We start from the raw sequence: 13,385 nt of genomic DNA on the forward strand, positions 1-13,385 counted from the left end.
AAATAACGGAGTGGGCAACGACATGGCAAATGAGGTTTAATGTGGAGAAGTGTAAGGTTTTGCACTTGGGGACTAAAAACATAAAAGCACAATACACGTTAGGAGGGGAACCCTTGGGGGAATCAAAAATAGAGAAGGATCTGGGAGTCTTGGTTGATGATAGATTAGGCAACAGCATGCAATGTCAAGCGGCAGCTGCCAAAGCCAGCAGAATATTAGCATGCATAAAGAAAGGGATGTATTCCAGAGATAAGACTATAATCCTTCCACTTTATAAAACTCTGGTCCGACCGCATCTGGGAGTATTCTGTCCAGTTCTGGTCGCCAGTCCTCAGGAGGGATGTGTTGGAGCTGGAGAGAGTCCAGAGAAGGGCAACTAAACTGATTAGGGGATTGAAGGACCTTAACTATGAAGAGCGGCTGCAATCGCTCGATTTATTCTCCCTGGAGAAGAGACGCCTGAGGGGGGACATGATAACAATTTATAAATTTCTCAATGGGGATCTCAGCTTAGAAAAAAAAGCTGTTCATTCGAAGGGATTGCATGAGGATAGGGCATACCATGCGATTAGAGGAGAAGCGTTTTAACCTCAGGCAACGATGGGGGTTCTTTACTGTTAGGGCTACAAGTTTGTGGAATGCTCTACCACAAGAGGTGGTTTCTGCGGGTAGTATGGTGGCTTTCAAAAGACTCTTAGACTTACATCTCAAGGATCAGGACATTAAGGGCTATGTGAGATGATTACAGCCACACACACCCACACAGGTTGAACTGGATGGACTATTGTCTTTATTCAACCTCACCTACTATGTAATCATTATATAAATGTGCCAATCCTGGTTTTTATGAATGGAGATAGCAGTTAGCCTTATATAGATCTGCTTGGCCTATTCTCTCTAGCTCCTATTGCTGCAAATAAGTACCTAGGTATTCTAATGCAGCATTACGGATTTCTTTTTTTGCGCCATAGTTGTTGATCTCTGCCTTAATATTATGGGTTTTACGGTCTGCTGACATGTGAAGATCTGACACAGCTGATACAAGAGACTGATCGGTATAATAACATTTATGTTGGCATGAAGGTGGCTCTTTGGCTACAGTGATTTAAAGGCATTATTAACTAGTGGAATTTGTACCACTTTGGAGGTTTGATTATTTAAAAGTTTCATCCTCGAAAGCTGTAGAGGTAAAACTTTGAATATTGCGATATACTGATCTGCCCACCTCTGAGCATATTTATATCCTAAAGCAAGCCTATTTATGGACGGGTGAAATTGGGGGAGACTAGACAGGAAATCCTAGTTTTACCTCACAGTGGCCAAGTACAGGTATGAGAAATATTTAAGGATATATTATGCATCTGTGGTTCAGACATCAGACCTTTTGACAGTGTTGTAAATTTTAACTGATTGCGTACTGGCCAGTTTTATTCCCTCCTGCCCAGGCCAATTTTCAGCTTTCCACGCTGTCGCACTTTGAATGACTATTGCGTGGTCATACAACGCAGTACCCAAAAAAAAATGGATCATTTTTTTCACACAAATAGCTTACTTTTGGTGTGGTGGTTTTTATTTATTTTCGGGGAAAAAAAAAACCCAAAACAAACGAAAATTTAAAAACAAAAAAAAACAAAAAAAACAAACATTATTCATTGTTCTAAAATGTTTCAAACTGGTAATTTTTCTCCTTCAGTGATTTGCGCCGATGAGGCTGCACTATTGGGCTCCGATAGACTGCACCGATAATCAGGACACTCAGTGCCGACGTCCCTTTAACACAAGTTGGTTTTCAGCTCTTTTTCTTTCCTCATGCTGTCAGCTTTTTGAATTATAGCTAACCGCAGGAATGATTTGGATCAAAGCAGGCACGATTATACTCTTATAGCTAAAGGTGAACCATCTCTGAATTACAGCCACTATGGTACCTTAACAACTAAAAGCATGCTCTTAGCAATAACATCTTGGGATCATGGGATCGCTGTGACACTGCTTCTAGAGACATGACATAAGACTTGCAGCCTTTCTTTGCCTTTGTTGTTGGGGGCGGACACGTGTCCTCCCAGGACCATCACCGTTTACTCCTGCCCAGTGCTGACTGTTGAGGTGAGGGATTTAGACGTATAAATAGCATAAAAAAAATTGTGCCCTTAGTAGGCCAGATCAGCTCTGAGGAAGGAAGCGTGTCTTCCGAAACGTACCAGTTTTCAACCGCAAAGACGTGTCATCCCCGTTACTGGAGTTTTCTATGACATGTGTTTTATTCTTTTAGGTTTGTGAGTAAGCTTTTGGCTGCTTTAATACATTTCTAAGGTGTCTTAGGTAATGCACTAGGTGTTTGCACCCTTCTTTTTTTCTGTTTTTAGTGTTTTTTGTTGTCTTCCACTCAAGGAGTGCAGTATTACCTGAATACCATTTTCCACAGCATAAGCGCTGAGGTTTGACAGTCTTTTTGATAACCGGCTTGTGTTTATGTCCATGATCAACTGTCATTGGACCCAGCTGAGACAAAAAAGAATGACCGCACTTCTGATGAATTTTCAAAGGAAGGAGTATCTTTATTCCACATCAATCAAATGGCAGGTACAGGTACACACTGTGAATGCAGGACAATCGGTGTACCTGTACCTGCCATTTGATTGATGTGGAATAAAGATACTCCTTCCTTTGAAAATTCATCAGAAGTGCGGCCATTCTTTTTTGTCTGAAGCTATTCTGGATTGCGGATCCGACCTGCACCTGATCCTAGCCTCACCTGGAGCGGTCTACCCTGTTTGGACTTTGCCTATTGGACCCAGCTGATCATGTGGTAAAGGGCTGCTGTGATTAGCCCTTTATCCCGATCTGCGATCAGTTGAATCCAAAGGACTCAGTGATCAAAGAGCGTGCCGCAAGGGGGCGAGCAGGCAGCGCGATCATGGGAGCACGTACATGGATGCCCTCCTGGCAAACTAAGTCTACCCTTCAGCCATCTTTTGGCTATAATGCAGGTAGGAAGTGGTTAATGGGTGATAATAAAATGTATTACTTTACAATGCATGTTTCTTAATAGTAGCCTACTATTTTTAGGTTTCTCTCAACCTCCGAAAGGTTCTTTAACCACCTCAATACAGGGCACTTAAACCCCCTTCCTTCCCAGACCAATTTTCAGCTTTTAGCGCTGTTGCAATTTGAATGACAATTGCGCGGTCATGCAACGCTGTACCTAAACCAAATTTGTGTCATTTCTTCCCCACAAATAGAGCTTTCTTTTGGTGCTATTTGATCACCGTCAGGTTTTTTCTTTTTCGGTGCACAAATAAAAAAAGACTGAAAAGTTTGAAAAAAAAAAAAAAAGTTTTTTTGTTTAGGTTATAAAATTTTGTAAATAGATATGTTTTTTCCTGCACTGATGATGCCGCACTGAAAGGCACTGATGAGGAGACACTGATGGGGTGGCACTGATATGCAGCACTGATGGGCACTGATAGGTAGCACTGATATGCAGCACTGATGGGCACTGATATGTGGCACTGATAGATAGCACTGATATGCAGCATTGGTGGGCACTGATAGGCAGCGCTGATGGGCACTGATAGGCAGCACTGATGGGCACTGATAGGTGGCACTGTTGGGCGGCAATGATCGGCGGCACTGATAGGCAGCACTGGTGGGCAATAATGGGCACTGGTGGGCGGCACTGATAGATGGCAATAACGGCACTGGTGGGCAGCACTGATAGATGGCATTGGTGGGCAACACTGATAGGGAGGGCACTGGGGGGCTCTCTGAGCCCTGCTTGCCATCCCTGGTGGCCATAGTGGGCATCCCTGGTGGTCATCCCTGGTGGCTTAGTGGCACCCCCCCCCCCCCAGGGCTGCACTGGTAATCAATGTTCTGATTACCAGCACAGACCACCCCGTGATCAGTAATTAGAAATACTCACTGATCACCCCCGCAGCAGCACCGATCATCCCTCTTTTCCTCACTGACAGGATCTGTCAGGAGGAGAAGAGATCGAAGCCGCTACAACGGCTCTATTTACATTACATGACGGCTGTGATTGGACACAGCCGCTATGTGATCAGGAGGGCCAATCACAGGGTCCTCCTGCCGAATGATGTTGCTATGTGTCCGAGGGACACAGGCACATTGAGATCGCGCCGCTGCGCGTGCCCGCGGCGGCGCGATCTCTCTCCTTCTGAAGGACGTTCCGGAACCTCCATTCAGAAGGACGAGACTCCCGCCCGGCCGTATATGTACTATGGCCCGGGTGGGAGGTAGTTAAAGGTAGCGTATTTGGTTACTAAATCCACACTAGTATTTTTGGTTAGTCAGTAAACTTGTTACATCATTTTCCCTTTCTTTTTGGGTTATATTTGATCACATTTTCATTTCACACACCAGTACAAAGGGGATTGGAGACAGGAATTTCTCATTTGCATGATCAAAGTGCAACACCCTGTAAAAGGACAAGTAACATTTGTTTGTACTAGTGTATGACGTAGAGCACTAAGGGTGGGTCTCATACCTCTTCCTCCTCTTGAGTTTCCACAGCAGGTCCATTGTGGGCCTCCTGGAAAAGCAGCTTCTTCATTTTACGGTACTGTAGGTTATCCAACTCTCTGACTGCATCCTTTGTCCTCTGGATCAGGTCAATTAACACTGTCTCTGGTCGCTCACGCAAAACAAACATGTGCTGTAATACAACATTATAAAATATAAGAAAGCATGACACAACACATTGTATCTTGAGAAGAAGAAAACCAAAAGGCATGTGATATTCTAATCTGCTTTAGAAAGCATTTAATGAGTACACTATGGGCAACAACGCTAATATGGGAAAACATTTACCAAATAAATCCTCATACTGTGTATGGACAATGAGACTTTCCTGAGCTCTCAATGCATTATTAAAAGCTCTTGTATATGTGCCTGCAGTGGTCAATGATTGGTCAGTAAATACAGTACGCACTGCATTCAGAACGCAATAAAGCCAACTGTTATGAGCTTAAGCTAGAGATCAACAACTATACAGGTGCATCTCAAAAAATTAGAATATCATTGAAAAATGAATTTCAATAATTAAATTCAAAAAGTGAAACTCATATAGATTAATTACACACAGTGACATATTTCAAGCATTTTTTTCTTTTAATTTGGAGGATTATGGCTTACAGCTAGTGAAAACCCAAAATGTAGTATCTCAGAAAATTAGAATATTGTGAAAAAAGTTCAAATTGTAGACTCTGATGGTGTCAACTCAAATCAGCTAATTAACTTAAAACACCTGTAAAGGTTTCCTGAGCCTTTAAATGGTCTCAGTCTGGTTCAGTAGGTTACACAATCATGGGGAAGACTGCTGACGTGACAGTTGTACAGAAGACAGTAATTTTTAAGCAGTCCCAAAAGGTGATTGCTTAACCACTTAAGCCCCGGAAGATTTTACCCCCTTCCTGGACCAGGCCCTATTTTGCGATTCGGCACTGCGTGAATTTAACGGACAATAGCGCGGTCGTGCAACGCTGTACCTAAACAAATTTGATGTTCTTTTTTTCCCCACAAATAGAGCTTTCTTTTGGTGGTATTTGATCACCTGTGCGATTTTTTGATCATGCGCTATAAACAAAAAAAGAGCGACAATTTTGCAAAAATAACAATATTTTTCACATTTTGTTTATATGAAATTCCCCCCCAAAAAAATGTAAAAATCTAAATTTAACATTTTTGGCCAATTTGTTTTCTGCTACATATGTTTGGTAAAAAAAAAAAAAAAAAAAAAAAAAAATCACAATAAGCGTTATTTTGACTGGTTTGCGTAAAAGTTATTGCGTTTACTAAGGGAAAGATTTTTGTAATTTTTGTTGTTTTTTTTTTAACGAGTAATGGCGGTGATCTGCGATTTTTTTTGCGGGACTGCGACATTGCGGCAGACAGATCGGACCCTTGACTGACATTTTTGACACTTCTGGGGGTACCAGTGACATTACTACAGTAATCAGTGCTATACATATGCACTGTTACTGTAAAAATGACACTGGCAGGGAAGGGGTTAACTTTATTGGGGAAGGAGGGGTTAAGTGTGCCCCTAGGGGTGTGTTTCTAACTGTGCAGGGATGTGGCTTTACATGTAACAGCAGAGATCAACGGTCATACATAGAAGGACCGTTAGATCACTGCTGTTACACAGGGAAAAATGACAGGCGGCTTTGTTTACATTAGCCGCCTGCCTTTCTCCCTTCACAGCGGACGATCGCGAGTGAACGGCGGGCATCTAGTCCGCCGGTCACACGCACGGCCTTGTTAGGGAACGAGCCGGGGCACGAGCGCACCTCCGGCGGCATGCACTCGCCCGCTATTGGCTCACAGGCTAGTGATGTACCGGTACGTCACTTTGCCTGGCCGGGGCTGACCGCCGCAGTATATGTACTTGCGGCGGTCGGCAAGCGGTTAAGAAGCTGGCTGTACAGAGTGCTGTATCCAAGCATATTAATGGAAAGTTGGGTGGAAGGAAAAAGTGTGGTAGAAAAAGGTGAACAAGCAACAGGGATAACCACAGCTTTGAGAGGATTGGGAAGCAAAGGACATTCAAGAATTTGGGGGAGATTAACTTTGGCTGGTGTCAGTGCTTCAAGAGCCAACTCACACAGATGTTTTCAGGACATGAGCTACAACTGTCACATTACTTTTGTCAAACCACTCATGAAACACAGAGACAACGTCAAAAGAGTCTTACCTGGGCTAAGGAGTAAAAAGGACTGGACTGTTGCCCAGAGGCCCAAAGTCCTCTTTTCAGATGAAAGTTTATTTTGCATTACATTTGGAAATCAAGGTCCCAGAGTCTGGAGGAAGAGTGGAGAGGCACAGAATCCAAGATGCATGACGTTCAGTGTGAATCTTGCAGAGTCAGTGATGATTTAGGGAGCCATGTCATCTGCTGGTGTTGGTCCACTATGTTTTATCAGGTCCAAAGTCAGTGCAGTCCTCTACTAGGAAATTCTAGAGCACTTCAAGCTTCCCTCTACTCACTAGCCTCATGGAGATGATTATTTATTTTTCCAGAGGACTTGGCACCTGCCCACACTCCCAAAAGTACCAATACCTGGTTTAATGATCATGGCATCACTGTGCTTGACTGGTCAGCAAACTCGCCTGACCTAAACCCCATAGAGAATCTGAGGGGTATTGTCAAGAGGAAGATAAGAGACACCAGACCCAAAAATGCAGACAAGCAAAAGGCCACTACCAAAGAAATCTGGGCTTCCATAAAACCCCAACTCAGCAGTGCCACAGGTTGATCGCCTCCATTCCACCAACGCATTGATGCAGCAATTTATGCAAAAGGAGCCCTGACCTAGTATTGAGGGCATACTATACTGTACATGGACATACTTTTCAGTAAGCCAACATTTCTGTAATAAAAATCCTTTTTTTAATGGTCTTATGTAATATTCTAATTTTCTGAGATACTGAATTTTGGGTTTTCACTAGCTGTAAATCATAACCATCAAAATTAAAAGAAAGAAATGCTTGAAATGTAACACTTTGTGTGTAATGAAACTATATAATATGCGAGTTTCACTTTTTGAATTGAATTACTGAAATAAAATTACTTTTCGATGATAGCCTAATTTTATGAGATGCACCTGTAATTAGAGATAATTCATCCTTCTCACAAGCATAACACACAATGAAAGACACTGACCTTAAGCAGCTCATCTGATGTTGGTCTGTCTTGAGGGATTTTCTGGAGACAAGAGTCAACAAAGTTTCTGAAGTAGTCAGACCTTTAATATAAAGAGTACACGAATTTATATTGAATTTGTAACAGGATATTCTCAATGACAAAGATTACAAGCGACAAAATACACTGCTCAAAAAATTTAAATGAACACTTTTTAATCAGAGTATAGCTTGAAGTCAATTAAACTCCTGATATATTGAGCTGGTCAGTTAGGTAGCAGAGGGGGTTGTTAATCAGTTTCCGCTGCTTTGGTGTTAATGAAATTAACAGGCGCACTAGATGGGCAACAATGAGACAACCTCCAAAACAGGAATGGTTTTACAGGTGGAGGCCACTGACATTTTTTTACCCTAATCATCTATTCTGACTGTTTTTCACTAGTTTTGCATTTAGTTAGGGTCAGTGTCACTACTAGTGGCATAAGGTGATACCTGGAACCTATAGAGATTTCACCAATTTCCAACTCCTCCAGGATGGCACATCAATATGTGCCATTGCCAGAAGGTTTGCGGTGTCTCCCAGCACAGTCTCAAGAGCATGGGTTTCTCCTAGTGCATGACAATGCCTGACCTCATGTGGCGAGAGTGTGCAGCCAGTTCCTGGAGGATAAAATAATACTATTGAATGGTTCCCACACTTGCCTGGCCTAAAGCCATCAGAACACCTATGGGACATTAGGTTTTGGTCCATCCGACGAGGCCAGGTTGCACCTCAGCCGTTTCGGGAGATCCCATGTTCCAGATCTGGGAGGAAATACCCCAGGACACCATTCATCATCTCATTAGGAGCATGCATACAAGCACGTGGGGGCTATACAAACTACTGAGTACCGTTTTGTATTGTGTTGCTGCGATGAAATTTTAGCAAAATGGCCTAGCCTGCTGCATCATTTTTTTCACTTTGATTTTTGGGGTATCTTTGAATTCAGCCCTCTGTAGGTTGATGGTTTTCATTTCAATCAAACGATGTGACATCCTTTCATTCCCAACACATTACCTGGTCCATATCAGTATAGATATCCAGCATGATATTTCTCCCCATTGAGATTTGATGGGTTTTCAAAGTGTCCTTTAATTTTTTTGAGCAGTGTATATGATCTGAAATGTATGCATGCAAAATTCATCATGGTATAGATTTGAAATGTTGCATGCTGAAGTATACCTTTAGGACAAGAAATTTTACCTGTGAGAAAAATTTACAAAAAAAAAAAAAAAAATTTTATTTTTTTTGACTTACCGTAAAATCATTTTCTCTTAAGTTCATTGACGGATGCAGTTCTCTCTGATTCATATCAGTAGGGTAATACTGCCCCCTACAGGAGTAGGACACTAGGCAGAAAAAAGTTCTGGCTACGCCTATGGGCAGTCTCATGGGGTACACCCTCTCTCTCCCTGCATAGGATGTCAGTTTTGTATCACAGCAGTGTCAGAAAGTAATACCAACCCAACTCAAAATAGAGGGGCAGATACTGCGTCCGTCAATGAACTCAAGGCAAAAGGATTTTACGGTAAGTCAAAAATCCAGTTTTCTCTATCGTTCATTGACGGACACAGTTCTCTCGGATTCATATCAGTAGGGACATCCCAAAGCATTGCCATAAAATGAAAAAATGAGGGGTGGGAACAGCAGAAAAGAACCAAGTCCCCAAGGCCAAATATAGCCGACCAGGCAACATAGGACTCATCAGAACAAAAGATAAGGCCCACCTGAAAACAAACCGTAAACTCCCTCAAGGAAGGCCAAAAGACCTCCAATCAGCAGCCAGCAAAAAACCTTGCGGGTGAAAAGAGGCATCTGCCAGCACATCCATCTTATAAAACGTGGCAAAGGTGTGAACAAACGACCAGGTAGTCGTCTTACAACCTGAAGCACAGGGGCCTGTATGGCAAAAAGCCCAGGAAGCGCTAGACACCCAAGTAGAAAGTGCAGAAACAGAGAAAGGTAGGACCTGACCCATAAATGAAGAAGCCTGCATCCCACACTGTCTGATTGACCTGGAAATAGTCCCAGCAGACAAAGGCAGCCCTGTCCTTGGGCCAACCATGAGCACGGAGAGCGAACCTGACTATGGGAAGACTCAGTAGTCGCCAACTACCCCTCGAGTGCCCGAACTCCATCCAGAGTATGCAGTGCACATTCCGTAGGATGAGGGGGCTTAGGACACAAGATGGCAACACAATGACCTCGTGCAAGTGAACACTAGAAACCACCTTCGGAGGAAAGGACAGAGTCGGACAAAGTACCAACTGGCCCCATTAACCAACATATAGGGAGAACGACAGGACAATGTCGCAAGTGCCGACACCCTGAGTGCAGAGTGACAGCAACCAAGAAGGCCACATTGTGCAATAAGGTAAGCAGGGGATACCCTGGATACTCGCAAAGGAGGGTCCGGAAGAACCGACTGCACCAACCAAGGTCCGCAGTTGGCAACAGAGGTCGCACCGGAAGAACCTGCAAAAAGTTACGCACCAGGTAACGTGTGGCCAACGGCCTGTGGAATAAAAATTACCAAAGCCGAAACCTGACCCTTGACAGTACCCAAGGCCAATTTTTGATCAACACCCCCCCGTTGAAGGAAGCAAAGATCCAGCCACTGAGTAAGAGCGAGGGGGAGCCCAAGAAGACTCACACCATGCAATATGCGAATCTCTCATATGATGAAAAAAATCATCATAGAAGACCCTTACCACGCTTTACGCAGGGTGGGAATCACCGAAGCAGACAACCCTCCGTCCTTTGACACCTGGCTTACAACAGCCCAACAGCCAAGCCGGCAGGCCAGCGACGGTAAAGCCGGACGGGAGATCGGCTCCGGAGATAAGAAACCCTCCCTGAGAGGAAGACTCCAAGGAGCGTCAGCTGCAAGCCTGACCAGGTCGGTGTACCAAGCTCGGCGAGGCCAGTCCGGAGCCACGAGAATGACCGAAAGGCAGACAGCAGCTGACACTGACCTCGGCCCATCCGTGAGCACTCTCGCACCACCATGCCGGCGTCAGCATTGCGCAGATGACCACGCTAAATTTCTCAGCATCGTACATGTTGAACATAGCAAATGTTCTTGCCCCTGACAGAACCCATGGTGCCAGCATTGCACCCGCCAGAGGGTCCAGGGTGTGGGCCACGACCTCTGCACTATCCTGTAGATGCGATGCCAACAGGACCACGTCTGGAGTGCCCCCAAACGAAGGCACAACTGCTGGAACAACTCCCGATGAAGGGACCATTGCCCTGCATCCAGGGACTGTCGACTGAGCCAAACCGCCTACCAATTGTGTATTTTCCCCACCTGGAAAGGGAACAGCGGATAGAGTCGGAACAAGGCGCTTTGCCCAAAGAGAATCATCACTTCCAAGGCCGCAAGGACACCTTTGGTGTCCCCTTGGTAAATGACAAGCCACGGTAGCTGCGTAGTCAACTGAAAGTGCACCGGACAGCTGCAGGTGCCCGATCCAGTGAACTAGCCCCAGGACAATAAGCGGTAACCTGGATCCTCCAGGGAAAAAAAGTCCCGAAGCAGAGAACCTGCCTGAGGACCCCACACCCGGACAAGCTTGCATCCGTGGAGACAATTGTCCACTAGATGGGGTGGAAGGATTCCAGAGCAAGACTCGTCAGGCACCCGGTCCAGCCGGATCCACAAGTCCAGAGAGTTTTGACCCCGGAGGGAGAAACACCCTGACCGAGGACGAGTCCAAAGTCAGGCTCAGAAAGTCCAGTCTCATGGAAGGGACCAGGGATGATTTCTGAAGGTTCAGAACCCACCTGAACTCCACCAGAGTTCTCACGATGACAAACAACTTTGTTGTCAGCACCGTAGGGGACTCCAAATGGAGAAGCAGAGCGGCCAGGAAACCAGGGCCGATATGCCCCGCTGCTGCAACAGCACCAGGACTGGAGCCAACACCTTCGTGAAGACCCTAGCAGCATAAGCGAGACCAAATGGTAACGCCACAAACCAAGAGATCCTTCCCCACAGCAAAAAAACTGAGAACCTGTAGCTGTCCAGAACATAACGGGATGTGAAGGTAGGCAGCTTGATGTCTATGGAGGCCAGGAAACCCCTGATGTAGAGAAGCCACCACCGTGCGAGCCAATACCAGCTTGAATTTGTGATCTGCACTGAACCATCAAAGAAACAGTAGGTCCAGCTTGTTGAACCAGAGCCTGAACTTCCCCACAGAGCGCCTGTAAGCGATCCGAAAAAAAGCCGTACATTGGAAGGGAAAAACCTTACCGGAAATAAAACGGATCGAAACTTGATCTTGCAACTGGACCGCATGACCTCCTGAACCCAGTCAGCCTGGGATCCGGGCCAGCCGCAGGTCCTCGACCGGCAAGAACTTCCCCCAACCCCACAGATGGGAGAGGAAGCACCCGAGTAGGCCTTGTCCGCAGGTCTAGAAAAAAAAAAAAAAACAACTATCTCATGTACGCTAGACCAGGGTCGTCTGGAACCCACGCGGAAGTCTGCTTTTTTTCTGCCTCCATTCAAAATCAATGGTTCCCTATGGAAGCCTATTGATTTGAATGCAAGTCGCACCGCAAGTCGGATCATCGGCGCGACTTGCACTGTGAGAATCTTGAGGGGGAACTCCACGCCAAAAATGGGAAAAAAACCCCCCCCAGGTTCCAAACCAGGCCCTTCGGGTCTGGTATGGAATTTGAGGGTAGCCCCACGCCGAAAAAACGGCGTGGGGTCCCCCCCAAAATCCATACCAGACCCTTATTCGATGACGTCACCCGTGGCATGAGGGGCAGGGCCTCCCGATGACGTCATCGGGGGCCACGCCCACAATGGCTATATAACAAGCTGCAGAGACCGGAGACTGGCATAATCACCGGAGACATCGTCGGAGGAGGACCGGAGGAAGAAGAGAAGAGCCGAGGGCAAAAGAGCAGAAGAGCGGACAACAAAAGAGCAGAAGAGCGGACAGCAAAAGAGCAGAAGAGCAGACAGCAAAAGAGCAGAAGACCAGCAGAGGGAGAAGACCAGAGCAGAGAACAGATGAAGATTTTTAATAAACTTTCCAAAACGTCTCCTGTCGTTATTTACATACACTGCCTTTTATGGGGTGAATGGGTAGGGGTACAGTGTACCCCATAACCACATAGGGAGGGGGTCCGGGATCTGGGGGGCCCCCTTGTTAAAGGGGGCTTCCAGATTCCGATGAGCCCCCTGCCCGCAGACCCCCAAAACCACCGGCCAGGGTTGTGGGGATGAGGCCCTTGTCCTCATCAACATGGGGGCAAGGTGCTTTGAGGTGGGGGGTGCAGAGCTCCCCCTGCCCCAAAGCACCAACACCCCCCCCCATCCATGTTGAGGGCATGTGGCCTGGTATGGTCCAGACGCTCGCTCGTCCCCTCCCCCTTCCTGCCCTACCGGGCTGCATGCTCAGATAAGGGTCTGGTATGGATTTTGGGGGGGGGGGACCCCACGCCGTTTTTTCGGCATGGGGCTACCCTCGAATTCCATACCAGACCCGAAGGGCCTGGTTTGGAACCTGGGGGGGGGGGGACCCCCTTGCAGTTTTTTTCCCATTTTTCCCCCTCAAGATTCTCACCTGATCCGACTTGCGGTGCGACTTCTATTCAAATCAATAGGCTCCCATAGGGAACCATTGATTTTGAATGGAAGAAAAAAAAACTTATAACGTGGCTGAAC

General features: G+C 45.9%; 1 protein-coding gene across 1 annotated transcript in view; it reads right to left on the reverse strand.

The window, feature by feature from the left end:
• The window catches only part of TAOK1 (TAO kinase 1), a 254,292-nt gene that overhangs the window by 56,004 nt on the left and 184,903 nt on the right, over nt 1-13,385 (reverse strand). Inside the window, exons 11-12 of the mRNA XM_082244852.1 lie at nt 7,682-7,763; nt 4,508-4,675 (exon numbers count right to left, since the gene is read on the reverse strand). Of these exons, the coding sequence (XP_082100978.1) occupies nt 4,508-4,675; nt 7,682-7,763 (250 nt within the window). The remainder of the gene's footprint in view (nt 1-4,507; nt 4,676-7,681; nt 7,764-13,385) is intronic.

The sequence above is a fragment of the Pelophylax lessonae genome (genome assembly GCF_965119305.1).
Source record: "Pelophylax lessonae genome assembly, chromosome: 2".
Lineage (NCBI taxonomy): Eukaryota > Metazoa > Chordata > Amphibia > Anura > Ranidae > Pelophylax > Pelophylax lessonae.